Below are 23,997 nucleotides of genomic sequence, written 5' to 3' on the forward strand. Positions count from 1 at the left end.
GGGCCTTCTGTTTGTTAGAGACAGTGGTAAGGGCAGAGACAGAAAGATGACTTCGCCCAGCATCAGGAAATCGTGGCTTTGAATATCAGCTCCACTTTGCCCCAATGCCCTGCTCAGAGCCTCAGTTTTGTTTTTTTAAATCTATGACATGGGGATAACACCCACTTCATAGGGTCCCCATGGGAGGCAGAAGCCTGCAGGTGAGCTTGGCCCTGGCAGGCTTTGAGTTCTGGTGGCCACATTCATGGCTGCTCATTGGTTTTGGAGATGGGCTTTTTCCACACAAGGCGCTGGCAGTGCTCCAGGGCATCACACATCTCGGCGGCCTCTGGGCTCTTGCACCAGAAGCGGGGGCCCATGACACACTGGTCTGTGCCTAGAAGTGGAACCTTGGGGCCGTGGCAGGCCCCCATCTTCTTGCATAGGTCCGTGGGGTTCATCATGAACCTGAGGCTCTCTATGAGCACAGGCTCATACTCAGCCACAAAACGGTTACACTGCAGCACGTAAGGCAACGGCAAGATCCGGCAGCCACCTTTGAAGGCATTCAGGATGTCCCGCTTGGTGCTCTTGCGGTCTAGATTCTGGGAAGACACGCCCAGAAGCCTTTTGCACCCTTGGCAGAAGCTGCCCTGGTTTTCCTCATCCATCAGCAGGGGTGGTGTGGTTGTCGCAACCCTGGAGATGGACCTGGCCTGCCTTTTGCTGCCACACAGCCTGATGGTCTCACACACTTTCTCTGGGGTGACTTTGGACACGAGCTGCACCAAGTTGGGGCCGTAGGTGTCCACCAGGGTGATGCACTGTTGGACTAGAGACTCTGGCATTATGGAGCACACACGCTCCAGGGCGTGGCTGATGAGGGCTTCTGTGCTGTTGGTCTCAAGCCACTTGTCCAGCTCCTGGACCACGTTCAAGCACACATCGCATGTCAGGCCCAACTGCATCTGCAACTCGTTCTTCCTCGGCAGCTCCATCTCTAGGGAGGGGACTCCGTCCACAGCGGCCACTTGAGCCAGCCAGTGGGCAGACTCTCTCTGCTCCTCGCAGAAGCCCCCCTTTCCTGCAGACCTCCTGTGGGGGAAGAGTCTGCAGCGCTTGTTTAGCAGGGACAAATTGCCAGTGGATGTAGTTCTCGCAGAGGGCAGCTAGGCCAGGCCCCATGGACTGACACTGATTCTGGACAGTTACCTCTGCCAAGGTCAAGTTGGACTCTAGAGCACTCTGCAGCCGGGAGATCAGCTGGACGCAGTCATGACACACAGCACCTACAGGCATCTGTGATGGGCGGAAGCTCAGGGCCCCATTGGATAAGAAGGGGGCCATCACCTCGTTTGCATCCTCCTGGGTGAGCGGTCTCTCCGAGGTGGCCACAGCTAGGTGCCTCTGTAGCGGTTCACAGAGTGTGAGCGCAGTGCACACCAAAGCCGGGGCAGTGCCCGGAGTGCCACGGAGCATGGCCAGGACAGCTGCACTGTGGTTGTCCACCATCCACTTGCACTTAGCTGAAGACTCCTGGCTTGGAAGCCACTCACAGGTCTTCATTACCGATGCCAAAATGTCCGACTCTTTAGCATCCGGGTTCACCCCATTACTAGCAGCGGCGGCTACATCCTGGCACACACTGCAGGGCAGGGACTTGACTGTAGGCTTGCTCCAGACAGCACTCTGGCAGTGCCTCACGGCCCGACACCTTGCAGCTGCCTGCAGGTCCTGACACCATACCTCCGAACCCTTGGCACACTCGTGGGGGACCGAGATGGGGCTGGCCTTGGTGGCCCCCAGGAGACCAGACCAGAGAATCAGAGCACACAGCATAATGCTCATGGCTTCACTGGCTGCTCCCTCTGCTTGGCTCTTGCTATAAAACTAGCTCTCCTGTCTAGCCTGCCCAGCAAGGTACCTGCCTCCTGCTCCTCCCCAGCCTGAGTCAGAGCCCCACCTGCCTGGATGCTAGCACCATCCTCTCTGGTTTCTACCTCTTGGCCTTTCTATCTCCTTCTCTCCCCCTGAATAATCACTATTTTCAAAGTCTAGCTTCTTTGGGAACGAAGGTTCTATTCTGCGTCACACCAGACCTGGAAGAATTGAATTCCTAGAGTGACTTATTTCTAACTGGGCCGCATGGCCACATGACTGCCACAGGCTCTGGTCCTAAGACCCACTATTCAGGGGCCGACTGAACTGTGGATCCCACAATGCCTGTGTAAAGGCTGCTGGCTTGCAGAGTCTTTCATTCTGGAGACTTCTATGGGAGGCCATGTGTGGGCTGGTTCCTAGCAGATGCGCATGATGTTTGCCGAGGCTCGCATATACAAAAGGGCTTTTTGTTTCACGGTTAGGTCATCTGCTGTCTTTTGGAAATAAGTGTTAGGCAAGAGCATTGGCTCCAGACAAACACACAGGTGGCCAGAGCCGCATCCTGTTGATTCTGTGGAGGATTCTGAAGCCAGACTCACCTGTCCTGATTGACAGGCAGCTCACCGCTCCCACAGGAGTGGGCAGATCAGGGACCGCGGGGGCTCTATGGAAGCCCTGCATGCCTGAGTAGTGTGAGTCCGGCACATGGGTATCTGTGGCTCAGATCCTGGGGCTCTGGGTACCCAGAGGAATCCATTTCCCAGTTATGTGGGGCAGGTATCCCAGCTGCCTTTGCAACAGCGTTTGCAAAGAATGCAGATGGTGCCTTCTCTTGCCCTCCTTCTAAGAGGCCCAGCTACAGAGAGAATATGGAATGAGGTTCGCTGAACCCTTTAAATGACTGACTGCCAAGGTCTCTGCCTCCTTTGGGCCGGGGAGGAAACAGGCTTGGTGAAGTGGGGAGGTTGGGTTCTCTTAGCTGAAGGGCCACCAGGGCCAGCTTGGTGAGCTGTACAGAGGTGGAACTGAAACAAGGTACTCTTATCTAGACCTGTCTGGGCAGGCCCAGCTGACTCAACCCAGCACCTTACCCAGTTGCTGTTTGTGGAACACCCACTCACAACTCACTTTGTTTCTGGGGCGCAGGCATTTTTTTCAACCCTACAATCAACTCTGTTTGCCAAATGTGTGACCTGCCATTTGACTCAGTCCCCAGAGTCCATTCAGACTCTGCAGTTAGGGCTTCGGACTACACACTGGCGCAGTCTTCTCCACCTGACTCTCCATATCGGGGTTCCTGTGGCCATCTCTAAGATGAGTTGCTGTTAGGCAGGCTTACAGAACCCGGGAAGGCTCCATAGTTGTGTTGGCCAGTGTATCCCCTAGGACTGAACTTAGGGACCACCTGGGGAAGGTGCCAACAATAAGAGATGGACAGGACATGGGACCTCTGTGCCTACAGCCAAGATTCAACAAATCTCATTTAAGAATTTCATCTTGAGCACATGCCTTTTCCCCAGAGTCGTGGGTGAGGGATGGCTGAAAGTCCCAGTACTTTAGGCTCGGTGATGTCAAGGACACCAGCCCAAATCATCTGACTAGTTTAGTAACTACAGGTTCAGGAAATACTCCAGGCTTAGGGCCTCTGTTGTATTTTGATAGTTTCTAACTTAGAGGACAGTGGTGGAAATAGTTCAGAGAATGCCATGCCTTCCCAGGCATACTGATAATATTTATTTACTCTCTCTATACCTATTTTCTTCTTTTTTTTTTTTTTTTTTTTTTTTTCGGAGCTGGGGACCGAACCCAGGGCCTTGCGGTTGCTAGGCAAGCACTCTACCACTGAGCTAAATCCCCAACCCAGACCTATTTTCTTCTTATCCAACTATTCATCTGCCCATCCATCTGTCTGCCCACTCATCTATTCATGTTCATCCATCCTTCTGTACATCTATCTATCCATCTACCCAGTTATCTGTCTGTTCATCTGACATCCACCCACATATCCATTTTATACACACACACACACACACCTGTCCATCCATCCATCCATCCATCCATCCATCCATCCATCCATCCATCCATTCATCCATCTATCCATCCATCCATCCATCCATCCATCCATCCATCCATCTATCCATCCATCCATCCATCTATCCAATTTTCTGTCTGCCTGTCTATCTATTTGTTCATTCATATATTCATCCAGTTATCCATCCATTCACCACTGTCTGTCTATCCATCTGCCTATCCAATTTTCCATGTATCTTTCTATTCACCTGTCCATCTTGCCATCCATCCATCCATGCTTCCACTCATCCTCCCCTCCATCCATCCTTCCATCCATCCACCCCATCTATCATTTGTCTACTAGCTATATGTCTGTACATATGCATAAATATTTGCATTTCATGTGTCACAACTGCTGTGGGCGGCTGTGGGCGAAGCCATTGTGCTCCTTTGCCCATTTCTTCCGTGTGCCGTTCCTAAGAATGAGGGCATTCTCTCCCATAGCCACAGTGCATTTATCAAAACTGAGAGCCGCAGTGTTGACACAGCACTGTTGTCCGCCCTACACCCGAGTCCAGACTGTCCAGGTATCAGAGGTGCTGTGTCCTAGCAGCTTATCTCCCAAGCCCACGTTGCCTTGCTCACGTCCGCCTGCTGCCCTGCTAGCCTGGCCTTTTCTTCTGTCACACTGGGGCATAGGCTGGTAACCTTCCCAAGCTCCTCACTGGTGATGCTTCTTAACTGGTCCAGCTGGGTCTTATAATGGCCTCCTTCTGCACTACCCTGGGTAGTCTCAGGGCATCGGACCCAGAGACACCAGAAACTGGTTAATCTTTTTCTGTACGGGAAAAGATTTCTCCTCTTTTTCCATTCCCTTCTGCTTTCTCCATTTTTTCTTTCCTTCAAAGCTAGACTTACGGCTTTTGACTTTATTTTTACTGCACTAAAATCTGATTTATGGTGATTTTGAACCATGCATCAATCCATTGGCATTTCTGGTTGGTTTGATGCCCAAATGGCTCCAGTTTTGACCTGTGGAGCACATGGAGCTGGTCTGTGTCTCTTCCTTGTCCCCATCCTTCCTTGAGCCTCTCTTATCCAGTCGTAGCACCACTCCAGGCTGTCTGTTCTTTCATCAGCCAGCCCTGAATTCAGCTTTCCCTCCAAGGGAAGTATTTAGAAGTCATATCTGGAAGCCGGGTGAGCCTGATATGTCGCCGTCATTTCCAGGCCTTCACTGACACAAAACAAGGGCATTCTACTTATTATTGGTAGGAGAATGGATGAGGGTGTAGGGAAAGATGTGTGCTTGTGGAATCATAGGCACATGTTCATAAAGTAGTAAGTGTGTTATGTGCTGTGTGCACATAAATGCATGTGACATATCCATCCATCTACCCACCCCTCCATCCACCTGTACATCCACCCAACTCTCCATGCATCAACCCAGCCACTCACTTAAACACTCATGTGTCTACTCACTTACACACCCTCCTTCCCATCCATCCACTCATCCACCCATCCATCCATCCTCCATCCACTCATCCATCCATCCATCCATCCATCCATCCATACATACATACATACATCACCCACCCACCCATCCATACATATATACATCATCCATCCATCCATCCCTCCATCCACCCATACGTCACCCATCCATCCATCCATCCACCCACCCACCCATCCATCCATCCACCTACCCACACATCCATACATACATAACCAATCCATCCATCCATTCATACATACATACATCACCCATCCATCCATACATACATCCATACATCATTCATCCATCCACCCATCCATCCATTCATCCATACATACATCATTCATCCATCCATATATATATATATATATATATATATATATATCACCAATCCATCCATCCATCCATCCATCCATCCATCCATCCATCATCCAGCCAGCCAGCCAGCCATCCGGCCAGCCACCCACTCATCTGCATGTTGCTCCCATTTTTGTGAGCCCATTTGTTCCTATGCATGCTCCTGTGCAGCAAAGTGCAATCCAGCTGTCCTCTTTTCAATGTTTAAAGCTCCCTTGCCTAACAGTGAAAAGCCTCGCTCTTATTATCTTTAATGTATCTATTCACTCTCATTTCTGAATCCAAATGCATTTTAAAAATTAGTTTCAGAAGCACTAGCCCACTCCACTGTGAAAAGCAAAATCTACTAACTAGAATTCTGTATCTATTGACACTGGGCTTTATTCTTCTGAAGAGGAATTTATACACAGCAAAGCACACACGTCTTAAGTGGGCAGGTCAGTGAGTGTCAGCCAACACACATGCTTCTTTAAATCACACCCCAATCAGGACACACAGCCCTTGCCTGTGGCCCTTTCCAGTTGCTCAGCTTTCCTCATTTTTTGGTACCATAGACTCATTTCCAGTGCTATGAATGTGCGTTCAGACATACCACTATGCTCTCCCTCCACAGCTGTCTGCACTGCCTTCACAGCTGTCTGCAGTTAGTTCCCTTGCAGGGTTGTGTATTCACTGTGGTCTGACATTGCTGGATTCTGGTGTGAGTCCCCTGGCACTCAGAGCATTCTTGGTAGCTTGATGTGGGCCGTGCAGGTTTCTGTAGGGTGTGTGCCAAGGTTCCTCTCTCCTAAGTGCCAACCCTCCTGAGGTGTTCTGAAATGGCTGCACCTGCTGCCGCCACCCAGCACCACTGGTGCCTGTCATTCCTCGTGTCTCTGGTTTCAGCCCTTCAGAGATGATGAACAAATGCTCACTTACCCCGTGAAGGTTAACGCTCTGTGGCTGTCGGTGAGGTTTTTTAAGAAATCCCACTTGTTCCCAAAGCTATCTGAACACATTTGTTTTTATTCCCAAATAAAGACTGGTCTGGTTTGGTTGTGGTGGCGTGTAGGTGGTGGCTGGGGACCATGTTGTGATGACTCCCTGACTTGGAAGCTGGACCAGGCAGGAAGCAGAAGGGAGTTCAACTGCCTCACCTCTGTGGGAAAAGTTGAGGATCTTTCTTGTCACTCGAGTACAGAAACTCCAACTTTCATGCTCTGCTCCCTGTGCTCTGCCTAGCCTCTCGCCTGCCTGGCATCGTTGACATTGGTCTCCAGCAGGAGGGCAAGGAGGGAGAAGGTCCATGCAGCCTGCTCACCTGCCGTTCCTGCCCTCCTCTGGGGACAGATGATGATGCTCTCTGTCCAGCTGCAGCCTATCTTCTTCTGGAATGTGGGTCACAGACCCACTGTCCCTCCACGTCACTCCTCTACCTCTGTTACTCACGGTGATACCCTGTTCCCTTTCTTCTCACTTCTGTCTTTCCTGGGTCTTCTGGGAGATACTCCTGTCCCCTTTCCAGGGATATCTAGCCAAGTGTGGACTGTGTGGACTGTGTGGACATGTGGATTCACCAGAGACTTGTTTCACGTGTGTTTTGCAAGCCCCTGTGAGCTGGACCTCAAGAGGGAGGAGGATGGAGGAATCATGGACACCATGCTTGGACACAGAGTGTTGATGGAGAGAAAGCACATCAGGGCCCTCCCTGCTAAGTGGGGCCATGTGATGTCAATGGCAGAATAGGGTCCCCTGGAGAAAGCCTTCAGGAGAGGCACTATATACTCTATGGTAAGGACATAGAACCTGGGTCAGGGGTGGGGGCCACATGCTGTTCTTATGAAACAGCAAGGAGGGGACACCAGGGCTGGCTCACAGGAAGCTGCTGATCTGAGCAGAGGAGTCAGATGTAGAGGTGAGATTCCCCCAGCATGTCTCTGGGGGACGAGGCATCTGTGAAGAGAACACCAGGTAGGAGTGAGAGGAGGCTGAGCCCACAGTCTGATTTCCTTTGGGCGTGCTCACCCACAAACGAGCCTATAGGGCAGGGTGATGTGGATAAGGAGCCTGGGTTGGGGGCTGGCTGAGTAGAAGGCAGGCTGAAGCAGAGGGACCCAGGCCTGTGAGTGCCTCTAGTAAGCAAGTCAGTTGAAATCTCATTACAGCCCCAGCCCAGACAAAGCGGGACCTGTGTATCCATAGAGCCCTACTTACCATCTACCAACTCAAAGGTGGTCAACATACAGGGTCTTTGTCCCTCCCCAACAGCTCCTTTGGCTCTTGAGGGATAGAGGATGAGGAAAGCAAGCTAGGGGATCAAGTGGGGTCTGGCTAGGTCACTGCTGAGTACAGTGGAGAACAGGTTCTCTGTTTCTGGAGTTTGCTGCATGGCCTGCTTCTGACCCCTCCTCTGGAACCACTCGGCGAAGAGCTCAGATGTGAGGTCTTGGCTTGTGGCCCCTCCTGGCTTCCCAACCACAGAGCGAAGGCTGGAGCCCACAAGCCAAAGCCTTGTACACCTGGCTCCATCAGGGGCTGCTGAGCCAGGAGCAGGGGTGGAAGGTGCAGGGGTTCCTGCAACTGCCTGACTGGTTACTGCACCCTGAGGCCAAGTGTGACTTGGTTAAAAAAAAAAGAATGTTTTGTCCTCCAGTTCCAAGACCAGACTTGGAGCTGTCTAGGCTCTTGGGACCTCCGTGACGTGTCTGACCACCTCATCTTTGCACCTCTCAACAACTGGCTTTCTTCTTTATTCCTTTTGTTTGTTTTCCCCCTCCTTACAAAGATCCAGTCATAGGTTCAGAGCCCCATTAGAGAAAAACCTCAGCTATGTTCCATGAAGACCTGAGTGAGGTCCAGATGGATCAAGTCAAAGATGGCAGGGGTTATACTTCAGCATACATCAGGAGACACACACGCACATGCACACACACACACTCATGCACGCACATGCACACACGCACACACACAAACATCAACCCATGGCCCATGGAAGGTGTGTTCTGGGCTTTAGTGTCCTTGCTCCCATTCTTGCACTATGGTTTAGATCACTCCTTGTTCTTGGAAGCCTAGGGGTGAGGCACTGCGGTAGAAAGCTTGTTCAGAGACCTCCGGGTTACACTGTGATCCCCTGGGATCACAGTGCCTGGGTATTTCTGGACCTCTCCTCTGCCTGCAGTACATCCTGAGCATTTGGTACTATGGCTCCCTAGGCTGCACAGACCCTGAAAGCCAGGACTCAGAGGAAACCCCAAGCCTGAGCTTCTGCTACTGGCAATGCTGTAAGCCAGACACAGGCCCTGATGCCTGGATACCCATGATGCCCATCATGATTGTTAGGTGTAGTCATCATTGCAGCCCCTGAGGTTTAGGACCTGGGGATCTCGTGGCCTCATGGTAGCTGGAGCTCTCTCTCTCTCTCTCTCTCTCTCTCTCTCTCTCTCTCTCTCTCTCTCTCTCTCTGCCTGTCTCTCTCCCCCTCCCCTCCCTCCCCTCCCCTCTCCCCCCCACACTTCCATGTGTCTGGGACGCCCTTCCCTGGTCCTCAAGACTGATTATAATTGTATACTAGCTCAGGAGCAGCACACGTTCTTCCTCAGAGCCCTAGTCCTCCCAGCATGTCCAGGACTCTGGCAGTGTTCCCAGGGCCACCTCTGTGCAATCCAGATCTCAGATCTGAGGAGCCTCCTGGCCCACCTTGTCCCTGAGCCCTGGGGTGGGGGAGAGGACTGAAAGACCTCACTCAGGATAAGTAGGTCAGCACGTCCCAGGTTGAGGGAGGAGCTGGGTCAGTGGGCAGGGCCCCTCTTCCCTCCCGTGTCAGAGGAGGAGGGTAAAGCAGCAGGTCTGAGAGCTGCTGCTGGGCCTCTTGGAGTTTAGTTCTTCTCCTGTATGCGTTCAGCAGTTATTTACTGGGCATCGATTCTGCACTGAGTGCTATTCTGGGTGCTGTAGATACTCGAGTTAACTAGATAGATGGCAGTCCAAGCTCCTGGGACTTACACTCGGGGGAAGGAGTGGAAATTAAGCAACAAACACAGTAAGCATCATAGTGGAGAGTCGGGGGAGGGAGCTAAAAGGAACCCTACAAGTTGCAAGGGGATTGGGAGAATTCAATGTGTGGTCGGACATGGTCTTGGTGACTTGACAGTATTTGAGTGGGATCCTGGAGAAGGTGTGGGAGAAACCAGGGAGGGAGTCTGATTATGTACTAAGCAGGGAGGCTAGCATGTGCAAAGGTCCTGAGGCAGGTGATCCAAGACAGCAAGGAAGCAGAAGGCTAGGACCGAGTGAGTGGGGAAAAGGAGCAGGAGGAAGCAGGATTAGAAGAACCACACACTAAGAACCATGGCTGGACACTGAGGGAAGTAGGGGGCCACTGCAGGGATCTGAGCAGAGCAGTGACATGACCTGAGAATACATTTGTGGGGACAAATGTCCTCAGGCAAGGGCGACACAGCTGGGAGGGCCAGCAAGCAGGAATTAGAGGCAGTAGGGCTCCAGGGGTGGGGTAGGCTTGGGTGGTGACCTTGAATTCCAAACCTGCTGGTTGGTGGTTTAAATTGGGGACAGGAGAGAAAGCATTCGAGAGACAGCACTAAGCATTTGACCTGAGCTATGGAGAAAACCGTCCGGAGGAGGAGCCTAGCCAGGCTCACCTGTCCTGGGTGTCCTTGCACCACCCAAGGGAGAGCAGGTGCCTGCTCAGGGTGTGGTGTGGAGGAGGATGGAGGAACACAGAATGGGGCCACACTGTGGGCAGTGGGAAGGAAGGGTATGTAAATACAGGCTTGCACCATGGGCTAGCTGTCCCTCCCCACAGAAGGAGCGCACTGGGTGAGGGCAAGAGTGGGAAACAGGGGACTCACATGATACAGAGAGCAGCCAGTCGGGCATCAACTCAGGAGCCCAGACCTCCCTCCCAGGAGTTAGGCCTCAGCAAGGAACTGGGCCCAGGAACAAGTGTGAGATCCCAGTCTTTGGATGCAGTTGAGGTCTGAGGTGAGGGGTACCCATGAATGGCGGCAGAGAGGAGCCAGATGAGGGGAGTCAGATGTCTGGGAGCCCTGGAGAAATATGAAGAGGGGTTAGGGGGTAGAATGCATGGTTTGGCCTAGGAAGGTGTGAGACCTCAGTCAGGTAGAGGTCGGTGAACAGCCATGACTGGGCACCCTGGCCTTGCTGTAGAAGCCAGCTGGGAGGCAGAAATAAGGGAGAGCATGGTGGGCAGGGGCAGGGGCAGGGGAACCTTTCTCTCAGCTGGAATGTCATGACCTCGGCCAGTCCCTCACGTGTGCTTGCCTCTTCTCTCGTGCCCGTTACGATCAGGATCACACCATGAAATGCTGAGATTTTCATTCCCTGAGAAGCACAGCACTCTGGGTGGGCCAGATGGACCATTTAAATGTCCACCCTGGCCTGGGGCAGGATGGGCGAGGCTGACTTGCCAGGTACTGAAAGAGCACTGGGAGTGCAGTCTTAGGCTAAGAGCCAAAGGCTGCCTCCCAGCTCCTTCCTTCCCTGTCTTTCTCTTTTGCCCTCTGCCTGCCCCTCCCTTTTTCCCTCCCTCTTCTTTTTCTATCCCTCTCCTCTTCTTTCTTCCTCCCCTGTGTTTTTGGTGCTTGGTTATATTTTCCTTACAGGCGGTGTGAGAGTGGCTTGTTGAGAAGTGGAGGACAGAGGACAGAGGAAGAGAGAGGTAGGCAAGGGACAGCTGAGAGGCCCCTGAGCATCCAAACTATTGAGCAAGGGAGGCCCACCATGGAGAACACTGATCCTAGCCTGCTGCTAGTCCCTTGTCCCCAAGTGAATGACCTTCCTTCCTTTGAGCATGTGCTTTCTCTGAAGTCAGCTGTGACAAAGTTCATGCACAGCTCCCCCAGCAGGAGTTGGCTAGTCTCAGGAACTGAGTGTCCCTGACCAAGGTGACCTTGTGCCCAGGGCTGCTGGGATCGTGAGGGTGTATCTGTCTGGTCTCTGGGAGCAACCCTGATGCTTGCCATGAATACTGAATTCATTCAGAGCTTTGCTAACACCTTTCTGGGGTGTCCCTGCTGGGCCTCTGCATCTGAACTCCCCTGCATGTGGCCCATAAGTAAGGTGTGCAGCTGCCTGTGGCCCCACCCTTTCAGGTGGTACAGGAAGAATCGCAGTGAGCCAGGCTGTGCTGAGCAATGGGCCTCAGTGTACAGAGCGGCTGCAGCCTCACCTTCAGCCTTCTCTTCAAGATCCTCCTCTGGCTACCACAGCAGACATTAACAACCCCAGCCCCTCCTCCTGCCCGCAGGCCTGGGAGGGTCTACCTGAAGCAGGCACCCACTGACTCCACCCAGGGACACCTCAAGGTGGCTTGTGCAGGCTGGGAGGCAGGTACATGTCGAAGCCTGGGATGACGATAGAACACTGTGGACAGAGCTGGTGGCAGATGGATAAAGGGAGAGTTGAGACCCAGGAAGACTCTACACCAGGGATGCCAGGATCTCTTTGGGGCCCTCTGTATGCCACTTGCCTTAGGTCTCTATGGCGGTCTAGGGAACAGGGGCAGAATCTAGTTCTGTTCTGAGGGCACCGATGGGTCATCAAATGACTACAGACCTGGGCCAAGGAGACAAGTCCTGATCCGCAGGGCCCCAACCACACTCCTTCCTTCATCCAGCAGGACCCGGAAGAGCAAGGACTTTCTCCAAGGGTTCTAGGGAGCCACCCAGACCGGACAGGTGTGCTAACATGGCTTAGCTGTGAGGTAGAACCAGGGTGGGAAGGACATACCATGGGCACAGAGAGGAAGGAGCTTTCCTCGTTGGCTGGAGGTGGCTGGGTGTTGTCTCTCTCTCTCCCTGAGAAGATTCTATTGGACACTCTGTTCACATGCGCCCCTCATCTAAGGAGTCCCCCAAAACCCTAAGGCAAGATGCTGAGTTTGAAAGCACAAAGCAAACGCCTCTGAGGAGGTGTCCCAAACACGGTGTGACAGTCATCACTGTAGGAGGAGCTCAGTCACCTCGTGGAACCTGGGAGACAGTGTGGGTGCTCCACCCGAGGGAGGAGGAGTTGCTCCCACATCCCAAGTCCTGTTTGTCACTGGCAAAGGACAGAGGTGTCTACCCCAGCTCCAGTTTCCCCTGACAAGCTAAGAGCCTGACTTTGAGGCACAGTGGTAGTCATGGCTGAGGTAGGTACCTGCGTCAGGGCAGAAGGGACCCAGACTCTGAAGCCAGCTAATCTGCTTTCAGGCCCTGACTCTCTGTGTGCGAGGCATCCCAGTTCTACCCCCGTAGCCATGGCTTGGGGTCACAGGATGATGTACTCAGAGAGGCCATGATGTGATGTCTGCTTGGGGTCTGCTGGCAGGAGTTTATTAACAGGCAGCCTCCAAGAGCCCTTCCCTGCAGCTGTTGTGGGACAGAGCCATAGCCCTGGCCCACTGGGCCACCACTGCATCTGTGGGACCTGGGTGGAGATTTTCCTGGCTGGAGATCAGTGACCGCAGTCAGAGGAGTGTGTGGAGGACTCGGATAAGCTCTGCTGTTCCCTCCACCTGGGGACTACAGAAACTTTTAGAAAGGCCAGGAACATTCCATTCTCCCGATGCTTCCCAGGGGGTCTTCTTGTTTTGGAAGACTGGCATGGAATCTGCAACAGCTGGGCAGCCCTGGGGGAGTGGGCGGGACAGAGACTTTTAGCTGAGGACCCCCTCTGAGGCCTTCGTAAGGACCAACAGAGGAGTGGTCCCAGACAGGTCAGTGCACCTTGCTTGAGGGTTCATCTTTACCTACCCTTTTGTCAAGCTACAGGTAGCATAAACCTTGTGCTAACTCATCCCACTTTTTCCAGGATTACTTAGCTCTAGATGAGCCCTAGGCAGTGCCTCTGTTGGCCCATTTTACAGATGGAAAAGCCCTTTGGCACACTGGAAACATGGCCTTCAAAGCACGAACACTGCAGCATCAGGGCTTCCAACCCAGGGGCCATCTGAAGTGGGCTGGGGACAGGAGTCAGCTCTTGTAGGCCCCCAGCTGGAGGTGGGAGATGCAGCTGTGCCAGCAAAATCCTGCAATTAGGAAGAGATTCAACTACCACGGAGCTGTAACAGAGCCCCGCCTCTCCCAGGTTTAGGCAGACGTATGTGTCCCACATATGCGTTGCAGATTCCTGGAAAGAGAAACATCTCAGAGCCAGCTATGTCTACCCCCAACCCCTTGCAGTGTTGCTCACTCTCTACCCAAGTGTCTGTATTCTGCTGCGTCTGTGGCTGGTGTCTAGAGTGTTGAGGCTGCCCCCTGATGCCCTGGCTTGTAGGACCTGCTCACAGGTGGTGTCACAGCTCCCTTTCTGAGGGACCCCAAGCTTCATACCCTAGCTTTCTGTTGCTGCAGTCAGGTCAGCCCATGCTGAATGCCCTGATTTATGGGAGCCAGCAAGGGACCTACTAGCTAGGTCTCAGGGACCTACCCAGGGCATCTGAGCTCTACATGGGGCCTCCTACTGTGAGTCCTGGGCTACCTGGTCACCCTCCTGTAGCACCAGGAAGATCTTCCTCCTTCCTAACTTTTTACTTCCTTTTTCCCTCTCTATCTTCTTGCCCTCCCCATTCCTGCCCCATCCAGCAACTCAGAACAACAGGGGACAGTTAACTTCATATTTGCAAGGTGAGCTAGGGCTTCAGTCTCTGTTCTTACCTATGAGGCAGGCCTGCCCCTTCCTTTTCCTGCCCCCTCTTGCCTGCCCCCTCTTCTTGATGTCAATGGCCGATGTTCATGTGGAAAAGAATGAACTGCAGTTAGCTTACTTCTTTTTTTTTTTTACCCCCGGAGCTGAGGACCGAACCCAGGGCCTTGCGCTTGCTAGGCAAGTGCTCTACCACTGAGCTAAATCCTCAACCTCAGTTAACTCACTTCTAACCAGTCTGTGTCTCACTTACTCTGTGGTGATCAGACCCTAAGCTGAGCTTGTGAAACTCGTGGGTGGTACTCCTGGTGCTTGTGTTTGACCCAGTACAGTGTTGGAGACATGCTTTATGGGAACTCATCCCAGTGGTAGCCACATTCCAGTGGGGAGTACATATCTGATGTCCAGACTTAAGGGTGCCATCCCCCACACAATCTGGGGGTGCCACCCAAAGTCTAGATATCTAAAATACTTCCAGCGATACATGACATTTCCCCTATTGGCCGTCATAACCCTACCATGCTCGACTATGTGGAGAGGCACTTGGGGCTCTCTGGTACCTCTGCCCACGCACAATCTCAGGCTTCTAGTGGTATCCATTGTCATGGAAGGAGTTGTGGGCTTGTTGGCCTTCCATGTGCAGAGCAGTGGATGGTCACGTGAATGCACTGGGACTTGGAAGTTCAGAGCTGGGAAGTAACACACTGCCTTCCCCATTCTGCGGTCACGTGAGATCAGTTCTCCAAGGTCACCCAACTAACTGGCTGCATTCTCATATAAGCCCTGTGACCCTGCTATGAACTTACAGCAGCTTTCTGACTCCCACAACAGCATGTTCAACACACACGGCCAAGCCTGGGGTTTGAATTTTTCATGTGGCAGGCTAGCGAAGGCACCTCCTTGTCATCAAGGGCTTTGATCTTCCCCCTTATTCCCCCAGCCTGGAGGGATCAGAAATGCCCAAGATGAAGGCGCATCTCAAGTATTCCAGGACCTTCTTCAAGATGCCTTGCCAGAAATGTCAAAGGAAATTAGCAAGAGGTGATGTCAGGCTTAAGGAAGCAACATTCAATCAGTGATACCCTTCTCTCCCCAAATTGAATTATTCATAATTTCCGTCTTAATAAAATAATTACTGCCTCGAGTTTGCCCTCCCTGCGAGGGGGACTTGCTTCCCATCAGAATGTAAAAAGAGCTAGGGAGGAGTCCCCAGGGGAGGACCAGGGGGCCAGGGACCATCCACCATGATCAGCTCCTTTATCCAAATGTTCACCCCCATTCCCTTTTAGTGACCAACGTACAGCTGACGGAGAGCCTTCTCTGTATGATACAAATGATATATGATTAGCAGGGGTAATGTTGAATGGCTATGATCAATATTCCAGGAACACAAGGATTGCCATGTGGTACCAAAGTAGGAATGGTGGCAACAGGGAGAGCTGGAATGAGAAATGGGATTCTGGTGAGGATGCTGTGAAGCACACCTAGGGCATGGTACCTGCCCTCTGTCTCCATGGCCAGTGGTCATCCCCCAGGGGTACAGCCCTGACCCTCAGGCAAGGTACTTAAGTCCAGCGCCTCTGAGTCCATGTCATGACCCACCCAGGGGGCCCAGGAGCACTCGAGTAGCCTCAGCCCCAAGTCCCACGTTCTGTGTCCCCAGCCCATGTCATCTGCTTAGTTCCCTCACAGTAGGGAGACCTCTGGGATCGCTGCTCTTCCTGCCTCTGTTTCCCTGTATCTTGTGGCTGTTAGACACAGCTAGAATCTGATGGGCTCCCAGCAGAATCACCTGTCCTGGTACAGGACAAATATTTTATTCTGGGGAATAAAAGTGAGCTTTCCAGGAAGGGCAGAGCACAAATTTGGGAAGAGAGGCCAGGGCCATCCCACCTCCACCCCCCCAGAAAGCACTTGAATCTGGCTCTGTGCTCTGCACCTTCTGGGATCCAATACCTGTGAGATGGGAAGACTGTGTCTGACTTCTCTCTTTGCTGTGATCAGAGAGGCAAGAAGCAACTAAGAAGAAGTTGAGGAAGAAAGGGTTTTGTTTGACTCTACGGTCTGAGGGGACAGTCCAAAGGCACGGTGGTATGAGACTGCTGGACAGTGAGGGAGAGGAATGCCAGGGTTCAATGCATTTTCTCCTTCTTGTTCAGTATAGGATGCCAGCCCCTGGGATGGTGCCAGCCACATTCAGAGTGAGTCTTCTCTCCTCAGCTAAACCTCTGGACACACACTCACAGACACCTTAGAAGCCTCTTTTCTGGGCGATTTGAAAGCTAGCCAGGCTGCCAATGCAGAATAGCCATTGCAGACTGGGAGCCCACAGAACAGTCAATGGGGAGCTTCCTACCCAGGAACTGGGCCTTGATTCTTTTGGCCTCAGTTTCTTCCTCTATAGAATGGGCAGAAGGCCACTGTAATGTAAAGTCTGGCTTTGGTGACTGGAGCACTAAGGAATGACAGCTTTGCCTTATGTTCTTGCTGGATGGACGTGGGATAGCAACCGCTGCTATATAGGAAACAGACAGCATGGCGACCCTCATTACCCCTGTCATCTTGTCTTCCTGTGCACTAGATAGGTCCCTGAAGCCCACATGCCTGCTCTTACCACCCCTCCCCTAGAGACTTCCGGACTTCTTGGGGACTCTGTACCCAGCATCAGATCTGTTACTGAGGGGAACTCAGTGGATGAAGGTCACTGTTGATGCCCGTGTCTGCCTAGAACATCTGTTGAATGGAATGGGTAATGATTGCTTAGAGTGGGCGCTCACTGGGTCAAACTGCCTATCCCACTATCCTCATGCCCACTCAGAGAAGTCCTGAGCAGGTGACCTACATTCCAGGACCTCAGCTTCTCCCTACATAGAACGGGCAGAAGGCAAGAATCATTAAAGATGGGGGTTTCAAATGCTGTGGGGCTGAGAGTGCTGGCCTCCGGTCTGTGCCTCTTATAGGATAGCAGTGGGACGGTGACCCAGTAAACAGACAGGAAGACTGGATCACTGGTAGCAAATGACCTGGGACTGGGAGACAGAAGCCAGGCACCTGGCCAAGGAAACTGGCATCATGATTCAGTCTTGACATCGTGGCTGGGCATCTTTCTGAATGAAAGATTGTAGAAACATGGGCTCCAGAACCATGGCCCCTGAGTCATTAGGATAGGCTGCATGGCCTGGTCATTCAAAGGAAATAGGCTTGAGTGAGGGACTGGGTTTTTAATCTACAATGTGGGCTGAGGCTGACTGTGGGATAAGGGGCTGCTGAGAGAACATCTAGAGCTCAAAGATGTTTGAGCAGGGATTGACAGAAGAGATGCCCACACAGTAGGTGCTTCATGTGTGGTGTGTGTGTGTGTGTGGTGTGTGTGGTGTGTGTGTGTGTGTGTGTGTGTGTGTGTGTCTGTGTATTGTGTGTCTGTGTGTCTGTGTGTGTGTGTGTGTGTGTGTGTGTGTGTGTGTGTGTGTGGTGTGTGTGTGTGTGTGGGGGGGCTTTGGACCCAAGGGTTTCAGGGATTAGCGGGCTGAGCTTACGCCTTGTCCCAGCTGGAACTGTACATGTTGGGGACTGGCAAAGCAACCTGTTGTTTAGCTTTGGGGGCCGAGGCCAGTGATTTGTGCTTACTGAGTTTAGAAACGGTGAGAAGGGAAGTTTGGCAGGTCTGGGGAGATGTTGTCTCATTTGCTGCCTGGGCCGCTGCCGTGTGCATACAAATGGCCTGCTTAGTCTTGCAGTGGGTTCCTCGTGCCCATCAGCCTGCTAGAAACCTGCCTCCCATGCTGCACTGGAAGCCTGCCGACATCTAGGAGGACACTTCCAGTAGGCACCCCACCCCCAGGAGACCTGGGAGCCCAAACTGGTCCATGGCTAAGCATCTAGTGTCTTCATTCAGTGATTTTAAACCAGCATTAACTCATTCATCAATGATGCACAGGAGTGTTTATGCTGAACCCCAGTGAACCAGGTAAGGGTACAATTTGGAACTTTCCTGGCTAGATTAGGAAAGTGGATACAGATGGCTTCACTGTTGAGTGACACCAGAACTCTACAAGATGACCAGTCTCCATGGAAGAGTTGTCACAGCTCTCTTGGAGAAGGCTCTGTGGGCTGGGATAGGTGGGAACTTTTGTGACAGTCATTTCGAGATGTTTGCTGGGTGTGTGGGGCGGGGAATGTGCCCTGTCAGGGAAGGCATAACCATAACCCTCGTGTTCTGAGGGACTGGGACTGTTTAGGAAAGTGGAGGGCACACCCACTGGTTGGGGGTGGCAAGGCAGAGAGCCTTGGTGCCTCACTAACAAGATGGCTTGGGTGTTAGTGCATGGGAGCTGTTGGGGGACTTGAGGCAGTGGAGGGCCATGTGGGCAAACTGACCATCCAGAAGGGGGAGGGGTTGAGCTGCTTATTGTAGAGTGAGGATTTGTGGGGGTGTCACTTCCACAGGAGTACCTGAATCTATACTCTGACCATGTTCTCTGGAGTTGGTGAGAGGCTAAAAGCTAAGCAAAAATGAGACAGAGACAAAGAGACAGAGAGGCTGGCCAGTGGGCTAGCCTAGGAGAGGGAAGCAGATGTGTGGGCAGGGGGAGCTGGGGCTGACAGTAGCCCAGCTGTTGATGTAGCCCCACCTGCGACTTCAGTTCTGGCTAAGGGTCAGGTACCTGAGGTACCAGTGTTCCAGGTCAGGGTCCTCACCATGCTGCTCACTCTCTACAGAAACAATGAAAAGGGCACCCAGACCTGGACTCTAGTACCGGGAGTGACCGTCATTAGCTCCTCACTGTGTGTCAGGTCCACGTGACCTCCACTGTTCTCTCTGTGGTCTGGTGCACAGGCTTGGGTGTCTGTGTGTCAGAGCAAAGCCGGAGGCAGACGTTGGCTTTTCTCCCACCGGGAGTCCTTCCACCACCAGGACGTCAGTATTTACCTTCCCAGCTCAGTCTCTGTTCCCCCAACACTTCTCTCTTAATGCAGGAGAACTATATCAATCTCTCCTCTCTTCACAGTGTAAAGTTGGTGGCTCCCCCAGGATGCCAGGGAAAGGCATGACATCTCCCCAGGCACCAGCACACAGACTTCCCTCTGCCATCGTGAAGATGGGATGGCAGCGTCTTTAGGGAGCTCAGAGCTAGAGTTTTCTCATTTCCGCTCATTTTAATGCTGCTGCCATCCCAGGGGCCCTGCGCTCGAGACCAGCAGGCACTTCTCAAGTTTGTATTTTGTTCTTTTATAAACACACAGGCTCACTATAGAACATACAGGAAATACTGAAGGGGGAAACGCTTACCCACAATCCCACTTGGCAGAGGGTAATATAAATTGCTCCTTACAGCAGCCATGCACTTGAAATGACATTGGCATGCTCTTTGAAGACCCGGTGAATGCAAGTCATATGGAAGCATGGCTCTCAGCTGCTGGAGCTGGTTAAGTCCCCGGCTGTACCCTCAGGCCACGTCCCAGGAAGGCCACTGGGGCTCCTCCCACCCTCAGGTGAGAGCTCTGAAGAGCAGAAAGGTCGATGCTGTCCAACTGTCAGAACCCTCTTTGGAGGGTCTTCTAGGGCTGTCCACCCGAATGGAAATAATAGAAATGTCACGGAGGCCTGGGATAGAGTCCTCGTGATCCAAGCTCAGCACTATCCCTTGGGGACAGAGCACCAGCTTGTGATCTCAACTGACAAAGTAGAGGCTTCACCCCAATTCTGTTATTATTATTATTATTATTATTATTATTATTATTATTAATTCACTTTATATCCCAGTTGTAGCACACACATCCCCAATTCTCTTAAGTCCCTTGCTGCCATGGCACTGGGAACACCGGGAGGAGTCTTTGGTGCCTTCCGCCATGCTGGCAGAACACCAGAGATGTTCCCAGCACTGCAGGTGGGACAGGACTAGCTTCAAGATTCAGCTTCCCAGAGCTGTTCCAACCGCATGGCTTCAGAAGCCAGGTCTGAGCCCCGAGGCCTGCAGATCCACCCCAGTGTGAGCACACAGCTGTGCTCCCCACACTGCCTGCCCCACATCTGTGTCTATCATAAGCTCAGATTCCCAGTCCTCCTGAGCATGGCCTCCCACCTCTGGACAGCATCTCAAGTCAGTGTTGTGTGGTGACTGGATTGCAGAAAATTCAGGCTGGCCCTTGAGACCCAGGGCTTGAGCCTGGATGCTGCACCTCCCGTTTCTAATTTTAAGCCCCACCTATCACTGTTGGAATCTTCGCTCTTCTACTGAGTCACTGTGAGACAAGTCAGTCAACTTCTCTGAACTACAATATACTCATTCATGAGACGGGAAGTAACCAACGCTCCCTCGAAGGGTTGTGAAGGTATATTTGAGCGTTGCCTATCAACAAGAAGGGTGGAGTCTGACAGTGGGCATTCCCTGGAGCAATGATGGTGATGATGAGGGTGGTGGTGAAGGGGATGCTGGTGATGAAAGTGATGGTGGTGGTGTTAGTGATGAAGATAATGGAGTGTAGATAGTGATGACACAAGTCAAACCCAGGGTCTGAATGATAGGCCCAAAGCTCAGGAGTGAATCTCACAGCAACAGCTCTCAGTGCTGCCTGCTGTGAGAGTTATCAGGGAATATCCTGATTCTGAGCTGAGAGTTCCTGAGAATAGCAAGCCATGCATTACACCCACTAAACAAGTCCCATAAGAAGTCAGACCTGGGGTTGGGGATTTGGCTCAGTGGAAGGGTGCTTGCCTAGCAAGCGCAAGGCCCGGGGTTCGGTCCCCAGCACCAAAAAAAAAAAAAAAAGAAAAGGAAAAAAAAAAAAAAAAAGAAGTCAGACCTGTCCGCTCTCAAAGCGCCTGTGTTCCATCACACTCCTCCAGCCCCAAGACTGGTGGGTCAAGTCTACTTCCCCCAGTCCTAGCTGTACACGGTCTCCTTAATGATCTCTGATACAGTGAGGCTTGGGCCCACTCAGTGATCCCCACAATGTTGTTGGGTTGCAGTGGGGTCCCCATCTGTCTGCAAAGTTCCCTAGATGGTCACCATTTCAGCGGAGCTTGTGATCCCCAAAGCACTCAGCTCCTTCTTACCACAGGCAATGTGTCCTTCCCCCTACCCAGCATCTGTGGGAAGATCACAGGCACAGCCAGTGGTCTCCTGGGAACCTGTCACAAGAGAGGGACAGCTGTTATTGGTGGGTCTTGATATTCAGCCATTTGAAGTCAGAGATCACCATGATGTAGTGAGGTCATAGTAGGTCCCATCTCCATAGGCAAGTGGCCAGAGGAAGAATGCCTCCTCCTCTTATGCCAAATGAGGAAATAGGCCCAGTGGGATTCCTAGGTGTCTTAGTCACTGTTCTACTGCTGTGAAGAGACACCATCATGGAGGCAGCCCTCAGAGGAGAAAGCATTTCATTGGGAGCTTGCCTACAGTTTCAGAAGTTTAGTTCATTATCATCATGGCAGGGAGTATGGTGGCAGGCAGACAGGCATGGTACTGGATAGAGGGTGGGGGGGAGAGAGAGAGAGAGACAGAGACAGAGAGACAGAGAGAGACAGAGACAGAGACAGATAGAGACACAGAGGCAGAGATAGAAAGAGAGACAGAGACAGAGAAACACACAGAGAGAACACTAGACTGGGCCTGGCATGGACTCTTAAAACCTCAAAGCCCACCCTGAGTGACACAGGTCTTCCAAGACACCACACCTCTTCAAATATTACCACGTCCTGGTGACTAGGCATCCCAAGCACATGAGCCTATAGAGGATATTCTAATGCAAGCCAGCACACCAGGGTCACACAGTAAGTTGTATTATGCATGTAATATGCACATCATCCACTCGTCTAACCTCAGCTGTCTATCTATCTACCCTCCACCCATTCTCCATGTTTCCATCTACATGTGCATTCACTTGTTCATTCTTTACCCACCCGCCCAGACCCACCCATCCATCCATCCATCCATCCATCCATCCATCCATCCATCCATCCATCTACCTATCAAACCAGTCATCCTCCATTTTCATCCATAAACCCATCTAATGACCATCTGTTAATCCTAATCATTCAGTTGTCCACTGAACATCTGTTCATCCATCTTCCTCTTTTTCTTCCCATCCATCCATCCATCTATCTATTCATCCATCCATCCATCCATCCATCCATCCATCCATCCATCCATCCACCCACCCAAACTCTATCCAACCATTCATGCCATTTTCTACTCATCCACTTATCCTCCACCATCCACATATCTACTACCTATCTACCCACCCATCCATCTTCACTCTACTCTCTATCCATCTACCCTCTGCCCATCCATCCATTCTGTCCATCCATCTCCCCACTCTTTATAATCTTCTCAACCACCCAATCACCCACAAGCCTCTTGTTCATCATCCATTCATCTGCACGCCCATTTACCTACCCATCCACCTGCCCATCCTCTCACCCACTCATGAGCTTTGTAGAGACAGTCGTGAGATCATATGGATACAGTGCTTTCCCAGCATTCACTGCTTCTTCCTGAACCTCAGCTAGGTGGGGACACTATAGGCATCTCAGACAGAGGGGCTAGTGAGGCATAGAACCAAAGTGAAGATGTATCCCAGAGAGGGAGCAGTTAGGCAGAGGAGAGGGCCCGGGGTCCCAAATGATGATCTGGGTGCAGGAGGCAGGTGGCTCCGCCCCACCTCAGATAGAGCCCTTCTACCCACTTTCCCCCTTCTTCATGGTCTTGGTCCATATAGCACACTTCCTGTCACAGAAAGCCCCTTCATAGCTTTCCCATTAATGAGGGTATAGTGTTTCTCAGTGAGGGTTCAGGGTCTCTGCGCTCCCCAGTTGTCATCTTTCCACTCAAGTCCCAGTATTCACAGAACTCCACTGATGAACTCACGATGGTTGCCCTGTCCCCATTACCATAATATACTTTAAATGGCGATTGTGGCTGATCTTAAGTAGGCCAAGCAGCTGGGACGTCTAAGGAGGGAATGTGGAGTATAGCCCATTTTTTTTCCTCCCAGGAGGATTTTCTGCCTTGAACTAGAGTTCTTAGGGCATCGCATACGAAACCGACAGGATCCTCTGTAAACTGGGAGGAGGCCTGCCCCGGTGTTGGGAGTGGAGACCTCATATCCCCTCACTCCCCTCACTCCAGCAACCCTGGTTGCTCACCATGGCCATACTCTTCCTCAGGTCTGGCACATGCTGCTTTGGGCATGGTAGTGGGGGTAGAAGTCATCACTGTGCAGGGTCACCAAATGTCATTTTCTCTTCCTCTTCCATCCCTAACCCTTGCAAGCTTGGGAGTAAGATCCGGCCTTGGCGAGAGACCTGAGTGAGGTCCTGGACCCTGGGTGATGTGGGGCTGAATATTGCATCTACAGCAAAGGGTTACTCGGCTCTCTGACTCCTGTTCCCCCTTGGGAGCACTGTTAAAGTCACAGAACACAGGGCCAGCAGGCCTGTGGAGTATTTCAGGATGAGAGGGAGAGGGATTAAAAGGAGCACCTTCCCACCTGAAGGGTGGGGACATTCAGGGCTTCCAGAAGGAAGTGGCAGCTGAGTGACCTGGTAAGGGAAGAGAGTAGTAGAGGCCACAGCAGATGGCGGCATGTCCTTCTCTGGTATGAGGGACCTTGGAGCACTTACAGCC

At 52.1% G+C, this 23,997-nt stretch overlaps 2 protein-coding genes across 4 annotated transcripts in view; one reads left to right on the forward strand and one right to left on the reverse strand.

Moving 5' to 3' along the window:
* Nucleotides 1–23,997, forward strand: part of Sorcs2 (sortilin related VPS10 domain containing receptor 2) — a 362,100-nt gene that overhangs the window by 172,879 nt on the left and 165,224 nt on the right. The gene's annotated exons all lie outside the window — the stretch shown is intronic.
* Nucleotides 243–1,827, reverse strand: Psapl1 (prosaposin like 1). Its single transcript, XM_032916920.1, is given in 2 exon segments — nt 243–1,061; nt 1,063–1,827. Coding segments are annotated over 2 exon segments (1,584 nt in total).

The sequence above is a fragment of the Rattus rattus genome, chromosome 11, assembly GCF_011064425.1.
Source record: "Rattus rattus isolate New Zealand chromosome 11, Rrattus_CSIRO_v1, whole genome shotgun sequence".
NCBI lineage: Eukaryota > Metazoa > Chordata > Mammalia > Rodentia > Muridae > Rattus > Rattus rattus.